Here is a 20,551-nt window from a genome sequence, read left to right as displayed (position 1 = left end):
ATAGCCATTACGCTAACTGCTGGTCCTGAGAAGCACACTTTGTGAGAACCAATGGAAAGGAGCCTGAGTTCCTGGAACCTATTCCCTATGAATTTATGGCATGATAGGTATTAAAAATGAACTAATCTATGGTCTATTTAAAAAAATAAATAGGTAGTTACACCGAAAAGGCATTTAAAAAAAAAAAAAAAAAAGGAAGGGCTCAGGTATTTGTCATTGAGGAAATAGGTATCAAATACCCAATCGTTTCCTCTCTAGGGTATGAATTAAGGCATTCATAAAAGACACATATACACATTCATATTTGAGAAAAGATACTTCTCTAGTAGAAATAGCTGAAGAGTTTGGGTCAGTTGGTGGTGTCATGGTTAATGCTGCTGAATCTCACATGGCAGACTTGACAGCTTAAAAAACATGCCAGGTTGGGACCAGCAGTTAGTGTAATGGCTATGTCGCTGGACTCCTACCTAGTCGACCACGTTTCGCGTACCGGACCCGGTGGCTTGAAACTCATGCCAGGCGCAAGTGCGTGCATGCCCAAGATCCCGAGAGGAAAATGGAGGAGAAGGGATTGCGGTGTGGCCATCCCCCCTGGGGGGTGATTTCTTGCTTTCTGTCTCTCTGTCTCTCTCTGTCTCTCTGGAGAGCGCACACGCCCTGTAGCAAAAACGTCTAAAGAAAAACTATGCCAGGTACATGTGTATGCATGCCCAAATCCCAAGAGAAGAATGAAGGAAAAGAGATTGTGGAGTGACCATCCTGGCAGGGGGTGGGGGAGTAGGTGTAGGGTGGGGTAGTGTGTGATTTCTTCTTACTTTCTCTGTCTGTGGTAAGCACATGTCCTATAGCAAATGAAAAAGAAAAAGCAGTCATTGAAGAATCTGTAGAATACCGTTAACATCAACATGGAACGGAAAGATTCTATTTGGGGTGATGAAAATTTTTGCAAATAGGAAATGATGGTTTGACAATTTGTGAATGTAATGATTATCACTGAATTGTATACTTTGAGATGGCTAATTTCTGGTATATATATATATATTGCCACAAAAAAAGGAAAGTTTAAAAACATGAAATACAAAAAAGGGGGAAAAAAAAGACATTCAAATATCAGTTTTATGGGAACAAGAGACCATAATCCTAGTTTCAGTTTTGCCACTAACTAGATAGGAGATGAGATGTTGGCCAAGTCACAGAACAACAGATTACTGTACCTAGAGTTGGACAAAATCCTTTGTTTTATAGATGAGAATACAGACTCAGACAGGTACGGTAAACCACTGGGAGGTCTTATGGCAGAGTTGTGCTTGAATTCAGGTTTTCTATATTTGATCACAGCATTACTCTCTTCCCAGTTGTGACACTCCATGGGAAGGAGGTTAAAAGGTCTCTGATGTCCCTGCCCAGGTTGGAATCTATACCAGAAATTCACTGAAGCCCTTTTTGTCCCTAGCATCTTGAGAAGTTCCTTAGGTAAGTAAGTGTGGTGCCAGCATGCTCTGCTTCACAGTGACAGTCTGTTCCTGGCTACTTGAACATTTCCATGTTTCCAATTTATCATTAACCCCCCCCCCATTAATCTATACTTATTGTAATTAAATAATGTCAATGAAAGAAATTGGCATTTACGTTCTCTAAAATCTGAACAGCAATTTTCAGAGTTCATGTCACTCTTCCAAATGGGGATAAAGATTAAAAAACAATCCACTTCCTGCTAAACATTTTTGGGTCAAAGGGGGAGGGTATAAATCAAAATTGCAAAATATCTGAAAAATGATCATTTTTTTATGTACTTTGAGTTAGACTCTATGGGATCCATCTAAAACAGTGCTTGGGGCTGGCAGGTGGTGTGGTAGTTAAGGACACTGGACTCCCACATGGCTGACTGCGGTTTGAGTCCTGAACCCGGTGACTTGCTTTCTCATTTTCCTTCTCTCTCTCTCTTGCCCTCCCTGGTCATATTAAAATAAATAAAGTTTAATAAAATAATAAATGAATAAATAAATAAAGCAGTGCTCAGAGGAAATTCATAGTCTTAAAATTCTTATATTATTAAAATCAGAAGTATAAAAATAGCAAATTTAGAATTAAGATTCAAAAAAGCTAGATAAAACCTCAACAAAATAAGTGGATGGAAAGCTGAGAATAAAATAATTATAAAAGCTAACAGCACAATAGAATAAGTTAGAAAAAAGAAAAATATAACTAGTCAACCAATAAATGAACTGGTGCTTTGCATAAAAATCAATAAACTTCAACAACAACAAAAAGAATAAAAATGGCAACCTACAGAGGGTGGTGGAAATAGAATGGAAGAGGTGACAGTGAGCCTTTTCTGAATATGCTTTTATATTATTTTGTCATTTGACTTATGTATTGAATGTTAAAAATATGTTTAAAATACCCACAGAGGGGCTGGCAGGTGGCACTGTGGTTGAGAGGGCTGGACTCCCAAATGGCCAATCACAGTTCGAGTCCTGGACTTGGCAGCTTGCTCTCTCACCTTCTCTTTCTCTATCTCTCCCTGGTCAAATTTAAATGAATAAATGAATAAATAAACTTGAATGAAATAATCTTAAAAACAAACAAACAAAAAAACCAGAAAAACAGCTTGCTCAAGCATATGGTAAGACATTTGTTAATTTCAATGCCAGTCCGGGCAACTGGGTTGGTTTTAATACTGAAATTTTTTAAAGAAAGCATTTAAAATTTGTGCACTGTATAGAGAAAGTTAGTCTCTTCTATGGCTCTGAGGTTATTTTTCTTTTTGGAAGTGCTGGATAATATGACTTACCTCATAGGGGATTACAGGAATGGGAATTACATACATGATACTTGTAAAATTCTCACTGTGGTGTCTGACACTTACGCTTCAGTGAAGGTTGCTTTTGTTATAATGGAGAAAAGATCTACAAGGAATATCAGACCTGGAAGGAGCTGCCTGGCCAAACAGCCCTACAGTATTTTTTCTATGGGGAAATTATGTGGAGGTTAAGGTGCAGATCACACATGGCCAAATGCACAGTTTGAGCCCTGGACCTGGCTGCTTGAGAATCACGCCAGACATGTGTGCGTGTGTGTCCAAGATCCCTAGAGGAAACTGGAGTAGGAAGGGATTGTGGTATGGTCAGTCCCCTTGCATGTGATTTCTCAATCCCTGCCCCACCCACCCTGGTCTCTCTGGTGAGCGTATACACCCTTTAGCAAAAGATGTAAGGGAGAAAAATCAGAAGAATAGGAAGTTAAACCAGACATTATTGCCTTTTTTAAAAAATAGGTTCACTGGAGGTTAGTTCAATATTGGTATTCAGAGTCAGCAATGAATTTCAGTTGAACATTTCCAAATATTAAACTATTTTAGTAATACTATTATATATTAATAACCCGATGAATGTATATCAAAATTAAATGCCAGTTTTACATCTATTACAGCATTCATTATACTGTACTACAGTTCTATATTCGGTGTTCCCACTAGCATGCAAACTCTATAAGCTCATGGGAGCATGTCTTACTCCTTAGTCTATGTATAGTACACAGTGTAAAGTAGATGCTCAATGTGCATTTGGTAAAGAAAGGAATAACATATCAATCGAAATAACACATGTGGAAGTGCTTAGTATTGTCATAAGCACACAGTAGGTTTTTTTTTTTTTTGGAGAGATTTTCACTGTAGGGCGCGTGCGCTCACCAGACAGACAGAGAGAGAGACATAGAGACAGAAAGCGAGAAATCACCCCCCAGGGGGGATGGTCACGCCGCAATCCCTTCTCCTCCATTCTCCTCTCGGGATCTTGGGCACGCACGCACACGCGCCCGGCATGAGTTTTAAGCCACCGGGTCCGGGACACGAACCGCGGTCGACTACGTGGGAGTCCAGCGACATAGCCATTACGCTAACTGCTGGTTCCCAGCACACAGTAGGTTTTTAATAATCTTTGAGATTATAAAAATCATTTTTATTTTTCTAATTTAAATTTACTTATTTACATTCATTCACTGTACATCATTACAGTACACAAAATGAGATTTTCCATCCAGAATACACTGTATATTGGCTCAATCAAGCACATCAATGTACGTGTTATCATCAACAAATAGAAGTAATATATATTCATTGCAAAAAAACCTGATTAAATGCTAAAAAAAATTAATCTGTATATACACCATGAAGTGATGCTTTGAGTGTTTAAATAAATGATTTTTTTTTTTTAAGAGACAGATTTTTGCTGTAGGGTGTGTGTGCTCACTGGAATGACAGAGACAGAAAGAAAGAAATCCCCACGCCCCCAAGCAGGTATGGCCACACCACAATCCCTTCTTCTCTATTCTCCTCTCAGGATTTTTGGGCACACACACACACACACACACACACACACACACGTGCCTGGTGTGAGTTTAAGCCACTGGGTCCAGGATTATAACTGTGGTCAACTAAGTGGGAGCCCAGCTACATAACCATTTCGCCATCTGCTGGTCCCTAAATAAATGGCTTTTGTATTTTATTTTTTTAAAGAGAGAGATTTTTGTTATAGGGCATTTATACTCACAGGAAAGAGAGCTAGAGAGACAGAGAGACAGGAAGCAAGAAATCACCCCTCAGGAGGTGGTAATCATGTTGCAATCCTTTCTTCTCCGTTCTCCCGTCAGGATCTTGAGCACGCACACACATGTACTTGGCATGAGTTTTTTTTTTTTTTTAATAGACCACAGATTAGTTTATTTTTAACACCCATCATGCCATGAATTCATACGGAATAGGTCCAGTAACTCAGGCTCCTTTCTATTGGTTCTCACAAAGTGTGCTTCTCTGGGTGGAGCAGACTGGAGCTTTAGTTTAACCCAGGTACCTTTCTCTTTGGCTTCTTTCTTTTTCAGGTCATTTTGCTTCACACGTTTTAGGAAGTTATCTCTGCTCTTAGAATGCACAATATACTCAATACGCACATTGATTCTCTTGGCAAGAATCTTGCCTTTATTTGTTCACAACAATGCCAACAGCATGCTGGGTAACATTGTAGACTCTTTCCAGTTTTGCCATGGTAGCATTTGTGGGGGCTTCCTTTTTGAACAGTACGCATTCCCTTAATGTCTACAATATCATCTTTCTTGTAGATTCACATATGTGTTGCCAAAGGAACCCCTCCATGTTTTCTAAAAGGCCCAGAAAACATATACCGGGTACCTCTCCTCTTTCCTGTGTTCGTCATTTTGGTTAATTACTGGAAGATGGCAGTTCCGGACCCCTGGCGTGAGTTTTAAGTTGGCTGGTCTGGGACTTGAACTGCGGTTGACTATGTGGAAGTCCAGCAATGTAACCATTTGGCTATCTACTGGTCCCAATAAATGACTCTTTATAAAAAGGATTATTTTATTTAACTTTATTTATTATTTTAGTTTGACCAGAGAGGGACAGAGTGAGAGAGACAAAGATAGAGAAAGATTGAGACAGAAAGTGAGAAAGCAAGCCAACATATCTGGGACTCGAACCACGGTCAGCAATGTGGGAGTCCAGCACTCTTAACTACCACTCCACTTGCTGCTCTCCCAATATGTGACTTTTATAAACCACTTTAACCTTTTAAAAAAGTATGTATTTCTTCCATGAACAAGAGAGACAGAAAGACAAACACAGTCAAAGTCTGAGAAACAGACCCCTCAACTGTGTCTTCCTGTGATCTTGGGGAGTCTCAACCAGCACTGGATCAAGGGCATGCATGTACCTGGCATATTCAAGGAGGTGTCCAGACACAAATCCAGAACCCTCTGATGTGAATCAGCCTCAAAGAGTGTTGCATTTTACCACTGTGCTACTGTGTGACCCTTCCTTAAGTGTATAATTCAGTGGCATTAAGTACATTCACAGTATCGTGTAACCATTGTCACCATCTAGTTCCAAAACTTTCCATCATCCCAGCTATTTCCTATTAATTTTTTATGCACTGAATTTTAAATTTTTGATAGAGGTATGTACACACTTGCGGGGGGGGGAAGCAACCCCTAATGGGTCACACTGCAATTCCTTTCTCTCCATCTCTCCATTCTATCAGGACTCTGGATATACAGACACATGTCCAGTGTGCTTTTTAAGTTGCTGGAACTAGGATTCGAACTGCAATTGGCTATGTGGATTCTGGCTTCCCTAACCATTAGGCTATGGGGCTGGCTGGCTCCATGCACTGATTTTTATGTAAGTATATAGTTAAATTTTTCTTTTTACTAAATTTAAACCAGTAGTATATAAGGTTTTAGATTTTGTTTAAAATAATGTATTTTTTAATTTTTAATTTTTAAAAAGAATATACTTAATTTTATTAATTATTATGTTTTAATTTGACTAGAGAGAGAGAGACAGAGAGAGAAAGGGAAAGTGAGAAGCAAGTCGCCAGATCTGGGACTTGAACTGCAGTTGGCCATCTTAGACTCTAGTGCCTTAACCACCATGCCACCTGCCGGCCTCTGTTTTTTAAATTTTTATAATTATAATATATCTGTAAAAAAGTGTACAAATGTTAAGCATACAATTTGATACATTTTCAGAAAGTCAACATGGCTGTGTAACTGGCAACTTGAATCAGCATCTCAAACGTTCTCCCTTCCTGGGAACTATCAGTATCTTCCCTCAAAGTCATTACTATCCTGACTTCTACAATAACAATGCAGTTTAAAAACTTTAATTAAGTGCAGTGTTATGGTTAGAAACATAAGCTTTGATGCACGCAGATACAGGTTCAAATCCTGGCCTTTAGGAATCTCAGTTTCCTCATGTAAGAAATAGGGCCAATAACATCTTCCTTATAAGGGTCTTGTATAAAATACAGCAATGTTTTTATAATACTTAGCAAGTGCTGACACTTGGTTGGCACTCAATTATTGACAAGTGTCTAGCATTAATCCTCACACTGTACATAATGCTGTGATCAACAGATGACAGAATTTGGTGATGTTATCATTATGATTATTCCTTTGTGGTACTTTAAATCAGAACTTAATGTGATATGTCCTAGTTTCTCCTTCTGCATTCCCTTTAATCCACCTGTCTGTCTGATTTCTATTTTGACATTTCCCTGCACAGTATAACAACAGATGCTACATTATTGTCTGAACTCAACCAATTATACTACAGAAGAATAAACAACAGTAGCTCATTACTCCATTCATTGAGCAGACAATGTCTGTCCTCAATGTATGCAGTCTCCAGGGCTTTTCCCCAGAATGAAAACAGACCTCAGATATCCTACTCCAGTGGACCAATATGGAAAACAATGAAGAGTATTAGGTAAGTCAGCAACCTCGAGACCTGAATACCCAACAGTTTCACTGATATAAAGAACAAAAATACATCAGTAGCTCAGTTTCAAATATACTGGCTAAAAGCAAAGGCCTCGTGTAAGCAAACACTGCTGTAAAACAATGACATAAAGGACACCTACACTCAAATAGCAGTCATAGTAAACACCATTGTGAAACTTCAATTTGGTTTGCTCAACAAATATAGCTTTTTATTTGCATTATTTTAGATTTGTAATAAAACAAAAATAACCTGGTATAAGTTGGAAATATAAACTGATCTTAGAGGGTTTTTTTTTAAACTAAAAATATCTGAATATTTAAAGCAGTCACATCTGAGGGATGAGAAATGTGGAGACATTTTTGAAGTGAAATAGGCAGTGAAAATACATAATCACAAAAGACTCTTCCTAACTTTATTCATTTACTTAAAAAGTTTCTTTCTTTATTCTCCCATTGAGAGAGGAAGACAGACAGAGACAGGCACCCCCAACAGGGTCCTTGGGCTGCAATCCCACCCCTTAGCCTCAGTCAGGATCATGAGCACATATGTGCTCAGCATGCACAGGGACATCTCAGGACATGAACCTGGGACCTTCCCATATGGCCTGGGCATTGCAAGCATTGTGTTACTGCTGTGCCACCACAGTTGGCCCAATTACATTTTTTAAACAGAAGGGATAATATCCACCTACACCAATCTCTTACCATAAGAATAAAGACCAGCTTAAATTATTAACACACACATACACACACACACAATCCTCTAGGCTTCCAGAATACATAAAATAAACAGTTTACAGCTAGCTGAAGCAGTGTTAAAAACAGACTAAAGCTAATACTCATTAATTCCATAAATTTGTACTGAGCACCTTCTATGTGTCAGGCACTGTTTAAATTGATGGGAAAAAAGCAGGGAACAAAACAGATAAAAATTTTAGCCTAAATGGCATCTACATTCTAGTAGGGTAAGGAGACACACAACAAAGACAAATACAGAAAAAGATATAAATTTCCACACAGTGATGTGAGCTATGGAGAGAGCACAGGGAATGCTGGTAGAAGTCAGGGAGGGACATAACATTAAATACTGCAGGGCTCATTAGCAAAGTCTAAAGACGAGAGGGAGCCACATGGACATTTCAATCTAGGAGTGGCAGGAGTAAGTAAATACCAAGGCCTGGTGCCTGACTTGGTTCAAGAACAGCCAGTCAGCCAATGTGGCTGGAGCAGAAGGAACAAGGGCAGAGGAGTAGGAATTAAAGACGGAAGAAACAAGGAGAGGGGTTATTAGATCACATATGGCCTTAGAAAGGCCACAAGCATTTTTTTTTGTTTGTTTTCCCTATTTTAAAGTTAAGGTATAATTTACAAATAGTAAAGTCCATCTTTTTAAATGTATGTTTATGGGACCAGCAGTTAGTGTAATGGCTAGCTATGTTGCTGGACTCCCATGTAGCCAACTGCAGTTCATGGCCCAGACTCGGTGGCTTAAAACTCACGCCGGGCACGTGTGTGTGCGTGCCCAAGATCCTGAGAGGAGAATGGAGGAGAAGGGATTGCGGCGTAGCCATCCCCCCCACCCCAGGGGGTGATTTCTCACTTTCTGTCTCTCTGTCTATCTCTTTCTGGCGAGCAAAAACCTCTAAAAAAAATTAGAGCCAATAAAATTTGTTCATTAAATATGAATACAAAAGAGAAGAATATTATTGAGATAAGGAAGCCTGTAGACTTCAAAAGTGCAGGTTTGGGTAGGGATGGTAAGGTCAGTTGTTCAGTGTTAGATGTAATTAAGTCTGTGATGTGTACTAGATGTATAAGTGGGTATGATCGGCTAGTAGATATCCAAGTATAGGTTTCAGGGCTAGAGATATAAATTTGGGAGTCAAATGTAAGGACAATATATAAAGTTATGATACCAGATGAGCTTGTCAAAGGAATAGAATGGGTCTTATATAGGAATAGTTGGTCTGACCCAATCATACAGCCATTCTCTGTTCCTGGCAACTAATCATCCATAAAAAGAGTATGGAGAGCTTCCTATGAATACAGCCTCACTGCTGGGTAAAGTAAATAAAATAGATGATTGTATTTCCTAAACCAAAATTCAAACAGATGATGACTGGCTGCTTGAGCACATAAAGAACAGGGTGGAGGGAGTGATTTAAACACCATGGAACTAGAATTTCTATTCTACTTTAATGGTTCATGAGGACAACAGCAGAATACTTCAAATCGAACTATACAAGAAATTGTAGATAACTTCTAATAATCATAGTAATTTATGTATTGGCAACTACCTTACTGAATTGTAAGGATTCAATAAGTAATTTCTGTAAAGTAATCACAGAGGTTATCATACATTGATTGCTCAATATAGTGAAGCCACTGATGAGGGGAACGATTATCATTATGCTCCGAGTAGTGGTGTTATCCTGATGGAACAAAAGCAACTTACATAAGGCAAGAACCCAAATTATAAAAAGGAGTTTTAGTTTAATAACCTATTCATGGTTCCACCTTCATTCTTCTAGCATTAGGTAATAAGTAGAATGAATAACAAATAGAAGCTCTGGTTCTGCTTTACCAAGTAAGTATTAGGAAAGAATTTTAATTTTTCGAAAATTTGTCAGAGGATGTATGTGCTCATTAGAGAGAGAAAGAAAGAGAGAAATTGAGAAAGCATCCCTATGAGGCATGGTAACACTGCAATCCTTTCTCCATTTCTCTCGTTATGGGATTTTGGGCATGCACGCTCAAGTGCTCTGGCATGTTTTTCAAGCTGTCAGGTCCAGGACCCGAACCATACCCTAAGCCATGTCGGATCCAGCAGCTTTAACCACCAAGCTACTAGCTGGCCTGATAAAAATTTTTATTTAGGCTTTTAAATCCTGCCATGATCTTAATTTCATAATCTGTAAAACAGTAATGATAATCTCTCTCCTTACCAATTTTGTGGAGTGGTTGTGAATATCAGATTAAAAAAACTGAGGGGAAGCATCAAGGCCAAGGCTTCTAATTCTATGTTCTTCTACTTTCTGACTTAATGGTCTTTAATATTAACTTGTTTGTTGTTGTTGTTGTTTTTATTTTTTATTATTATTATTTTTTAACTTGAGGAGGCACCAAGGCATACAATGGAACAATTTTGGGTAAATACACAAAAATGAAACTTTTTTTTCTGTCAAAGGTAACCATTAGCAAAAGGGAATAACTTTGTGCCCATCCACTACCACCTATGATTCTCCAAAATTTGTCCCTTTTAGCTATAGCCCTAATTACTATACTGTGTTCTAAATTTGTCCATGTACTGTTCCTAGGGCAGATCCTATGCCTTTCATCGATTGCTCATGATTACCCAACCTATACCCTTCCTTTTGCCCTCCATCCAGCCACCTGTCAACCAGCCAGTCCTCTACACCTTTAATCATCAAAGCCCTACCAACCTCCAGAGCCTCCTCTTTCTGTTGCCTTCCTAGTTAAAAATCATCTCCTTTCCTCAGAAATCCTCAGTATTCTCTGCTACTTTAATTGCTTTTATTGGGTTGCCTGAAAAATCATGATGCATTTTTGCATAGAAAAATACATCATGACCTTCCTGATGACCTAATATTACACATACTATCTTTTTCTGTATTATTTTGTACTTGTCTATCCTTCTGCATCTCCTCGAGGGCTGGGCTATGTTTTACACATATAACACAGTATCAACGGCACCTGATTTAATGATTTACACATAGATAAAGATGATTGCATATTCGCTGAATGTAGACTGAATAAAAGACTTGAAAGTCAAAAACTTTAGCTGAAACCTTCTCTATTTACCAAAAACTGAATGGCAAAAAGCAATATTCAGGAAGAATTTCTTGATGAAAATACAGTTTGCACATTTCTCTAGTTACTATAACAGCCACTATTTGAACTGTACTGCTAGAAAATGTATTATTGGGGCCTTTGCAGAAATGATTTTACTAATTTGTGCTTTGGACTTATGACTATTGTAGTTGTTAGATATGCTGATAGCTGGGAATAGCACTGACCACATCATTGACCACATCTCCAGCTGAAGAGAACCACAAAAAGCATTGCTCTAAGATCTCAGTGCTAGAAAAGTCTAGCACATCCTGAGAGACTGGCCTTTATCTGATGTAATACACAAAGTGAAATTTATAAAATATTATCTTTTCATTTAATTTTGGCCCAAGAGAAGTATACAGCAAACTCTATGGCTCATTTTGAGCAAATGCACAGACCCTATTATACGTATTCAGTTCCTGTACTTGATTACCTGTTGTCAACATGTGACTCTTTCCTCTGGCCTTAGCTTCCTTTATTTTCCCTTTCTTTTTAATCCCTCTGAATTGCATGTATTTATGTAAGTCATTTGACACTGATTTTAGAAAGAGTAAGAATAGAAGTTAGTAAAACAGGAGAGATCTTTGCTCATTTCTTCAGTTTTCTTTGAATGGTATTATAGCCTTTTTTCTTACCATGGCCAAGAATCAGATCAATGTATCTTTCTAGATTTTACTGATTTTATTCTAATAGTTATAAACAGCAAAATGAGACCAAACACCAAGGAATTTCCCTATTAACAAGGAGGCTGACTACACAATACTTTACTTTTCTAAAGAATTTTAAAATACAGGAGACGATAAAAATAATAAAGTGACTCTTCTTTCTCAGTATTACTATATGGGTAGTATTTCTAGTTATAAAGGAGGTGGTATTACTGTGAAAAGTCAGGTGACCTGGCTTCTGATGAAGATTATATGTTCAACCAGTTTGGTGACTATAGGCAAACTGTATAATCTTTCTGGGTCTCAGTTTCTTCTGAGGTTGCACAATATTAGCATTTCCCAAAGAATGATTTGTGGTAGAATTGTGTGCTGAAATAAGTTAATTGGTGTTTCCATTAAAAAAAGGTCAGTTAGATTTGGATAAGAATGGATTAAAATAAGATAAACCAATTCTTTAAAACAAACAAACACCTCCCTCCCTCCCTCCCTCCCTCCTTCCCTCCCCCCCTCTTCTCTCTCTCTCATCTATCTATGTATTTGTTGTGATTTTTAAGCCACCAGATCCAGGACTCAAATTATGGTCAGCCATGTAGAAATCCAGTGCTTTCACCACCACACCACCTACTGACCCTGATAAACCATTTCTTAAAGGTGGGATTTATTTTTTTTTTTTTTTTTTTCCCTTAAGGTTTTTGCCATAGGGTATATGCATTCACTGGACAGAGACAGAGAGAGGCACAGAGAGAGGGAAGGAAGGAAATCACCCCCATCCCACGTGGATGGCCATACCATAATCCTTTCTCTTCTGTTCTCCTCCTGGGATTTTGGGTACACACACACATGCTCAGCATGAGTTTCAAGCCAATGGGTCAAGGACTCAAACCATGGTTGGCCATGTGGGAGTCCAGCACCTTAACCACTATGCCACCTACTGGCCCCTATAAGAACTTTTAATTGTGACTTTTGGATGAGGGAGGGTAGAGCCCATAATATTATCCAAACTTGCATTTTATGTGAGTCCATCAATGACAAATGTAAGTAATGACTAGTTACAAAAATCCATCTGCTCTCACTCCTCCTGTGCTCTATGCTCTCATATGTTAAAGTTGGACCAGTAGTTAGTGTAATGGCTATGTCACTGGACTCCCACGTTGTCAACCATGGTTCGAATCCCGGACCCGGTGGCTTAAACTCACGCCGGGCGTGTGCGTGTGTGCCCAAGATCCCAAGAGGAGAATGGAGGAGAAGGGATTGCGGCATGGCCATCCCCCCTGGGGGTTGATTTCTCATTTTCTGTCTCTCTGTCTTTCTGGCGAGTGCACGCGCCCTATAGCAAAAAATAAAATAAAAAAAACAAAAAAAAACCCAAAAAAAAACAAAAAACCTCCACCCCCACAAAAAAAGTTGGAGCATATATACTGAATTATATTTAAAGGTATTTATAGAATCTTCTATTTAAAAACAGGCTTTATCTATATTTGGAAGACAATGAATTTTAGCCCAGGATAAATTAGATAAATCATCAGAAGTACATATGCTATCAAGCTCTAGATTCAAAACACATAATTAATTATGTGCTCTTGACATTTCAGCAAACAAGTACGTTTAAACATATACTATTCTTTTTTCTTTTTTTCCAGAGAGCAATTGCACTCACTAGAGACAGAGGGGAAAAGTAGCAAGCATTCCCATGGGGAATGGTTACATCACAACTCCTCTTCTATCTCTTCTTCCTTTGGGGACTTTTGGCATGCATGTACACATTTATGCCTTGCATGTTTTTCAAGCTGCTCAGTCCAGGACTTGAACTGGGATCCAGATGCCTTAACCACCAGACCCAAAGATACACTATCAAGTGGGAGAGAACATGTGTGAAAGAGAGCGTGAATGAGTAAAAATCCTGTTTAAACTGTCATTCTCGAAATAACCTAAAAGAAGAGATTAGCCTCTCCATTATCTAAAGTTTTGTGAAATTCTGCAATACATGACTTCTAGAGTCACATAAAATGATGAAAGACCTTCTGCTAAGATGGAGCATGAGAAAAAGCCTGAGTTTTGTAATCATAAGGACCTAGGTGAGAATCACAGTTGCTCCCATTTTAATATGTGACTCTTCAATGAGGTTCAATTTTTTTCTCACTGTAAAGAGAGATCTCTAACCCTGTAGCTTGTTTTAATGGTTAATTAGTAAGAATACAAAGCAGCTACCAGAGTACTTGATGCACAGAAGATGCTTAACAGAATACATTTTACCTTCCATTACTGAGCATTCTCAGATTACAGAAACTAAGTTTATCAGGCACAGTTTCTTGAACATATGTCATAGGAACTCAATGTTTGAACATGAATAAATTTTGATTTTTCAGATAGTGAAATTCCAAACATCTCTGGAGACCTGGCTCAAATAATATTTTATTAACATGTTGTCTGATTGTCAAAGCTCTAAAGGACTTACTTTGACCCTGAACTCCACAAGTATTTTGCTTGTACACCAATTTGCAAACTTTTATTTGATTTAATGTTACTTGTAGACATGTTATATTTTCCCACCAAAATATTATCTCTTCTTGCAGGCAGAAAACATTTTATAATCCTTTATTTCTCTTGTAGCACTCAGCATGATTCTTGTAAAAAAAAAAAAAAAAAAAAAAAAAGAGGTGTTCACAAAAAAAAAAAAAAAAAAAAAAAAGATGTGTTCCAACACCATCTGCAGGAGAGATTCCACCCCCTACCCCTTTACAAAGGTCATATACCCTTTGTAAAAAATCAGTTGGCAGTATGTTTTTGGGTTTATTTCTCAGTATTCTATTCCACTTGTTTGCATGTCTGTTTTTGTGCCAGTACTATGTTGTTTTGATTATCACAGCTTTGTAATATACCTTGGGATCAGGAGTAAGAGGCCTCTTAATTTATTGTTTTTGTGCAGTATTGCATTGGCAATATAGGGCCTTTTGTGATTCCAGACAAATTGTATAATTTTTTTTCTAATGCTGTGAAGAATATCTTTGGTAATTTGATCTAAGATCCCCCAAAGTACAGGCAATAATCCCAGAAATAGACAAGTGGGATTGCATCAGGTAAAAAAGCTCTGCACAGCAAAAGAAACAATAATTAAGAGTGAAGAAACAACCCTTGGAATGGGAGAATACTTTTACAAACTCTCCCTCAGATAAGGAATTGATAATCAAAATATACAGAAAATTCATGTAGCTAATCCTAAAAAAAAAAAAAATCAATAAACCTAATTAAAAGGTGGGAAAATGAGCTGAAAAGACAACTTTTCAAGGAAGATATATGAACAGCCAAAAAGCATATGAAAAAAATGTTCAACATTCCTTATAAGGGAATACAAATCAAAATCACAATGAGATGCTACCTAACCCCAGGCAGAATGGCTAAGATTAAAAAAAAAAAAAAAAGGTTAAAAAAAGGAATAGTAAGTGCTGGAGAGGCTGCAGTAAAAAGGGAATTTTCCCACATTGTTGGTGGGAATGTGAATTAGGACAGCCACTGTAGAGAACAGTAAGGGGGTTCCTTAAAGACTTATGAATATTATAGAACTACTACATGATCCAGCAATTCCACTCAAGGGTATCTACCCAAAGGATAGGACTACACTCATTTTGAAAAACACTTGTAAGCTTTGCGCAGTGGCAGTATCGTAGCCAATGAGGTTTATCCAAGGCACGATTATTGCTAATTGAAAAACACTTGTATATTCATGTTCATTGCAGCATTATTCACAATTGCTAAGACACAGAATCAACCCAAATGTCCAAGAATAGATGAATGAGGTGAAAAAGTGTGGCACATATACACTATGGAATACTACTCAGCCATAAAAAATGAAACCCTGGCATTTGATAGAAAGTGGACAAATTTAGAAGACTTAATGCAAAGTGAAACAAGCCAGACTATGAAAGAGAGGCACTGTATGTCCCCATTTCATATATACCTAATGTCTGCACTCTATGGAAGAAGCTGAAAGATTAGAAGGTATAAAATCAAGGAGAGCAACTGTGAATACTAGAGACAGTGTGGGAGGAGGATGGGTAATAAGGGGCTAGAAGGGAGAGAGAATCAAGGGGAAAGAAAAGCAAAACATTTAACAGACACAAAAATGGAAAATTATCTGCTGATAATAATGTGTGTAGTAATATCTTTGACAAATACACAGTATATTCATGCTGGGAAAATTCATTTTGTATGTTGTAAAGATAAACAATGACTGAATGTAAAAAAAAATAAAATAAAGGGAAGAATAAATTTCATATAATTAAAAAAGTAAAGGCTGTGTTGAATAAGCAAAAGAGAGAGTATCCTTGACCAAAAATTATGATTAATGACCTTTCTCTAAGCCCCAGTTAGGACCCTCCAAGTCCTTCTGTCATTTGTTAGATGACCTCTCTTTTGCCAAGTGAACCTTGCCATTAATCCCCTATCTAAAAAAATGTTCTAAAAGCCCTTTCTGAAGCCATCCTAGGAAGGTGATGATTCTTCTCTTTGTTTTCACAGTACCTTAGGCATACCTTTGCAATATCTTTTTTTTTTTTTTTTTAGTAGATTTTTTGCTATAGGGTGTGTGCACTTGCTGGAGAGGAAGAGAAAGACAGAAAGACAGAAGGTGAGAAATCACCCCCTTGGGGGATGGCTATGCTGCAATCCCTTCTCCTTTCTCCTCTCAGAATTTTGGGCATGCATGTACACGTACTTGGCATGAGTTTTAAGTGACTCTGTTCGGGGTTCAAACTGCAGTCGATTACATGGGAGTCCAGCAGTGTAACCATTATGACATCTGTTGGTCTCCCTCCGTATCTTAAACATATAGCATTATAGCTCTATTTTTACAAGACTATAAACCTCTGGAGGACAAGATCCATGTCTGCATCACCATCCCCTAAACAGATTTGGGATACGCAGTAAGTACACAAAAAATGTTTGCAAGATGAGTGAATAAAAACAATTCTTCTACTGGTATAGATACAACATAAACTCAGAGGGAAAAATAACATCTGAGTTAAATGGATTTTCCATTTTTAGGGATCCAAGGTAAGATGCTGAGAAGTAACTCACAATACCTTTTGGTGAATGAAGTCTGAGGAAGGGACAAAAAATACCATCTTTCTATTCTTGGGATGAGGTAATATCTCAGAAGGATGGAACATGCTGATTACGTAACAAAAAAGGGGAAGAAACTGAAGATAATAGAAAACCATAAAATCTATTGCAAGTTTTCTAAGAATTCTATACAACAAATCAGGAATGACTGTTTTAAGGCAAGGTTGGGTCTTCCATATTATTGGGTCATCCAGAAAGTCACAACTTTTTTTTTGCATAGAAAAATGCATTGCGACTTTTCGGATGACCCAATAAAATAGATCTTGGAAAAGTAGAAAGAAATAAGTTGTAAGAAATGTTAACAGTCTTAGGAATAAATAAAATGCAGCTTTTGAGTAACTTTTCTAAAAATTATGCCCTACCTCACGCTCCTCTTCTTGTTCTTTGCGAATCTGCTCCAAACGAAACTGTTCTGCCATCTCTCTCTCATGAGCTTCCCTCTGTTGATGAAATAGAAAGAGAGCAAATATTCAATAAATACTTATTTACTCAAAGGGAAAAAAAAGAAAAAAAGAGCCAAGTACATTTAAAAGGTCCATTCCCAACAAGACCCAGAGGTATAATATGGTAATGGAAATGTTTCTATTTAAAACAAGAGTAGAAATGAAAGTGACAACAAAGCATAGCTAGTTCTCTAATATGTTATGCTCCTATTCAAACACCTTTAATAGTTTTGGGTAATGTGGCATTCAAGATCCTTCAGGACCTTTATTTGGTCTTTATTTCCGGCTCTTCTGCCATCTTCTTTCTACACTCAAATCTCAAGGCTTATTCATACCAGCTTTAATCCATCCCGCCAGGCTCTGTGACCTCTTGACACTCACTTATATTACTTCCTCTTCCCTACTAATTCCTCTTTGTCCAGTTCACATACATTACATCTTCTATGAAACATTACATATTATTAATAGATTGTTACTTCTTAGCTCTCCAAAAAGAGCTGAAAAAAATTTTCACTGAAACTCTTGCTCATTGAACTTTCACAAAACTCAGTGTTTCCCTTGTGGCACTTAGGATCCTTGCCTTACGTTACAGTTATCTGTGTTCCTGCTTTAATCTACTCTATCACATTGTGTGCTTTCCTTTGAAAGTATAAGCTGTGGCTGGGACCAGCAGGTAGCGTAATGGCTATGTCGCTGGACTCCCACGTAGTCGACCGCGGTTCGCGTCCCAGACCTGGTGGCTTAAACTCATGCCGGGTGTGTGTGCGTGTGTGCCCAAGATCCCTAGAGGAGAAGGGATTGTGGCATGGCCATCCCCCCTGGGAGGTGATTTCTCGCTTTCTATCTCTCTGTCTGTCTGGCAAGCGCACGTGCCCTATGGCAAAAACCTCTCCAAAAAAAAAAAAAGAAAGTATAAGTGTGGCTTACTCATCTTCCTCTCCTTTTAAAATGCTGAACACAGAAGCAGGTGCTCAAGAATCATTAAGTAATAATGATTCTCAACATTGACTGCACATTAGAATCACCTAAAAAGCTTTTATCTATTTTTTCCTTTTTAATTTGCTATAGGGCACATGTGCCCACTGGAGTGAGACAGAGAGAAAAAGAGAGGGAAAGTGAGAAAACACCCCCTAGGAGGGATGGTCATGCCACAATCCCTTCTCCATTCTCCTCTTGGGATTTTGGGCATGCATGCACATGAACCAGCGTTTTTCAAGCCACTGGGTATGGTGCTTGAATAGAACAGTTGACCATGTGGGATACAGGTGCTTTAACCACATAACCAGCTGGCCTCACCTAAAGAGCTTTTAAAAACTGTTGACTGTGGGATCAGCAGATGGTGTAATGGTTATGTTGCTGAACTTCCATGTGGTCGACCATGGTTCAAGTCCCAGACCTTGCAGCTTAAACCTCATGTCGGGCCCTGTGTGTGCACCCAAAATCCCAAGAGGAGAACAGATGAGAAGGAATTGTACATGGTCATGCCCTATGGGAGGTGATTTCTCACTTTCTGTCTCTCTGCTTTTCTCTGTCTCTCTGGCAAGCACATGCACCAAATAGCAAAAACCTGTCTAGAAACAAACAAACAAAAAAATGTTGAGTGTTATCACAGACCAATTGAAGAACAAATAAAATAGATATCAGGTTCATTTCTGTTTATTTTTCATGATTTTCAACACATTCAATTTCATCAAAATGAATCAAGCTTTAAGTATCATGGTTAGGATTATATTCTTTCTGTTAATTGAATCTATTGCGTCACTGGGAAAGTCAAGACATAATTTTGCATAGAAAAAAGTACATTATGACTTTCTTGATGACTTAATAGTATTCTTCTTTATTACAAACTCAATATTTTAAGAGTTAAGTGATAAAAGGGCTGATTTTATCTCATTTTGAAAAAGAACTGAATTGACTGTTTTGGATTGATTGAGAGACTGTTTAGGATTGAGTTCTTTATTCCAGAACTACCTTGACCAAACCTACCTTTGCTCTGTCAGCCTCAAGTGAGAGGCGATAGGCCTCATCTTGCTCTCTCTTCATGTTTTCTCTGGCTTCACGTTCATCCTTAAAAGAAAAAGATTCAAATGCATTTTACCATATTTTTATTGTAAAGAAAAAAACCAATTATAATCTCCTTATCTTACTTCTATGTGAACTTATTATAATTAAATAAGGTTCTCTGAAAGTTTTGGGATATAAAGAATCAAATAAGAAACTGAAATAAGAACACTTGAATCCCAGCTCTGTCATCCACCAACTATGTGCCCTTGTGAAAATTAATCTCTGTAGGCCTCAGTTTCCTCTACTGTAAAATAGAAATAATATTTGTCTTACAGGGTTATGTGAGAATTGAATGCAATAATGTATAAACTGTCTAGCAAAGCACCTGGCACTTAATTCATTTTCACAACTATTAGCACTCTTTCTACTTTCTCTTGATTTTTCTAAGATAAACTTGGAGACTGTTGGCATTGGGACTAAGAGTAGGAGGAACTGTAAAAGATGAGGAAATAATCCCTCAGTCAGTGTAGAAAAAGGCTGAAAGTGAAATATTCTTCGTTAACCTCACTTCACACCATCATTAAAGCTTTGGCTATAAAATAGAAATTTCCCTACTATATTCACACTCATGAAATATGAGTAATAATAGTTACATAAATTCAAAAATTTTGGAGTATCTTTAGTTTCTGAAGGTATTATACCATCTGCCTACCTTTAAATTGTAATTTCATTTGAAATTAAGTTAATTCACTAACAGAATTTCTCATCTGTTAAGTTCAGTATAGACAACATACCCACACCTATCTACATTAGCATATGGGTTCTCTTTTTGATCACTTGTGTATTAGGCTGAGCCATCTGAAGTCATCATTATTTGACTGTTTTTGATCCATAAAATCTGAAAATTTCTATGGTTTAACTTAAACTTTCTTGCCTTTTCTCTCCCCAATTGATCATATGAGTACATTCTTAGCCCTCTCTTGGGTGCTCTCTCTGATACCTATTTAGGACTGGTCTTTTCCCTGAAGCCTCATACTCCTTCTAGTTCTAATAATTTAACTAATTCCTGAAACTCTGGTATGAATAGCAACATTTCACTGATTTCCAATCTTTCAAATAATTAGGAAGACTTAGATGTTGCTGGCCTGAAGCTGTTACACTATCTGTGAAGAAAGA

General features: G+C 37.7%; 1 protein-coding gene and 1 non-coding gene across 2 annotated transcripts in view; one reads left to right on the top strand and one right to left on the bottom strand.

Annotated features, from left to right (window-relative positions):
- The window catches only part of FAF1 (Fas associated factor 1), a 470,502-nt gene that overhangs the window by 46,628 nt on the left and 403,323 nt on the right, over positions 1 to 20,551 (bottom strand). Inside the window, exons 16-17 of the mRNA XM_006147256.2 lie at positions 19,358 to 19,438; positions 17,291 to 17,368 (exon numbers count right to left, since the gene is read on the bottom strand). Coding sequence (XP_006147318.1) covers positions 17,291 to 17,368; positions 19,358 to 19,438 — 159 coding nt within the window. The remainder of the gene's footprint in view (positions 1 to 17,290; positions 17,369 to 19,357; positions 19,439 to 20,551) is intronic.
- On the top strand, positions 15,450 to 15,585 carry LOC114007604 (U4 spliceosomal RNA). Its single transcript, XR_003549201.1, has one exon. It is a non-coding gene; the product is annotated as a U4 spliceosomal RNA (small nuclear RNA).

The sequence above is a fragment of the Tupaia chinensis genome, unplaced genomic scaffold (assembly GCF_000334495.1).
Source record: "Tupaia chinensis unplaced genomic scaffold, TupChi_1.0 Scaffold000207_1, whole genome shotgun sequence".
NCBI classification, from domain to species: domain Eukaryota; kingdom Metazoa; phylum Chordata; class Mammalia; order Scandentia; family Tupaiidae; genus Tupaia; species Tupaia belangeri.
The sequence above is the reverse complement of the archived record's forward strand: the minus strand, read 5'-3'. Positions and strand labels throughout refer to the sequence as shown.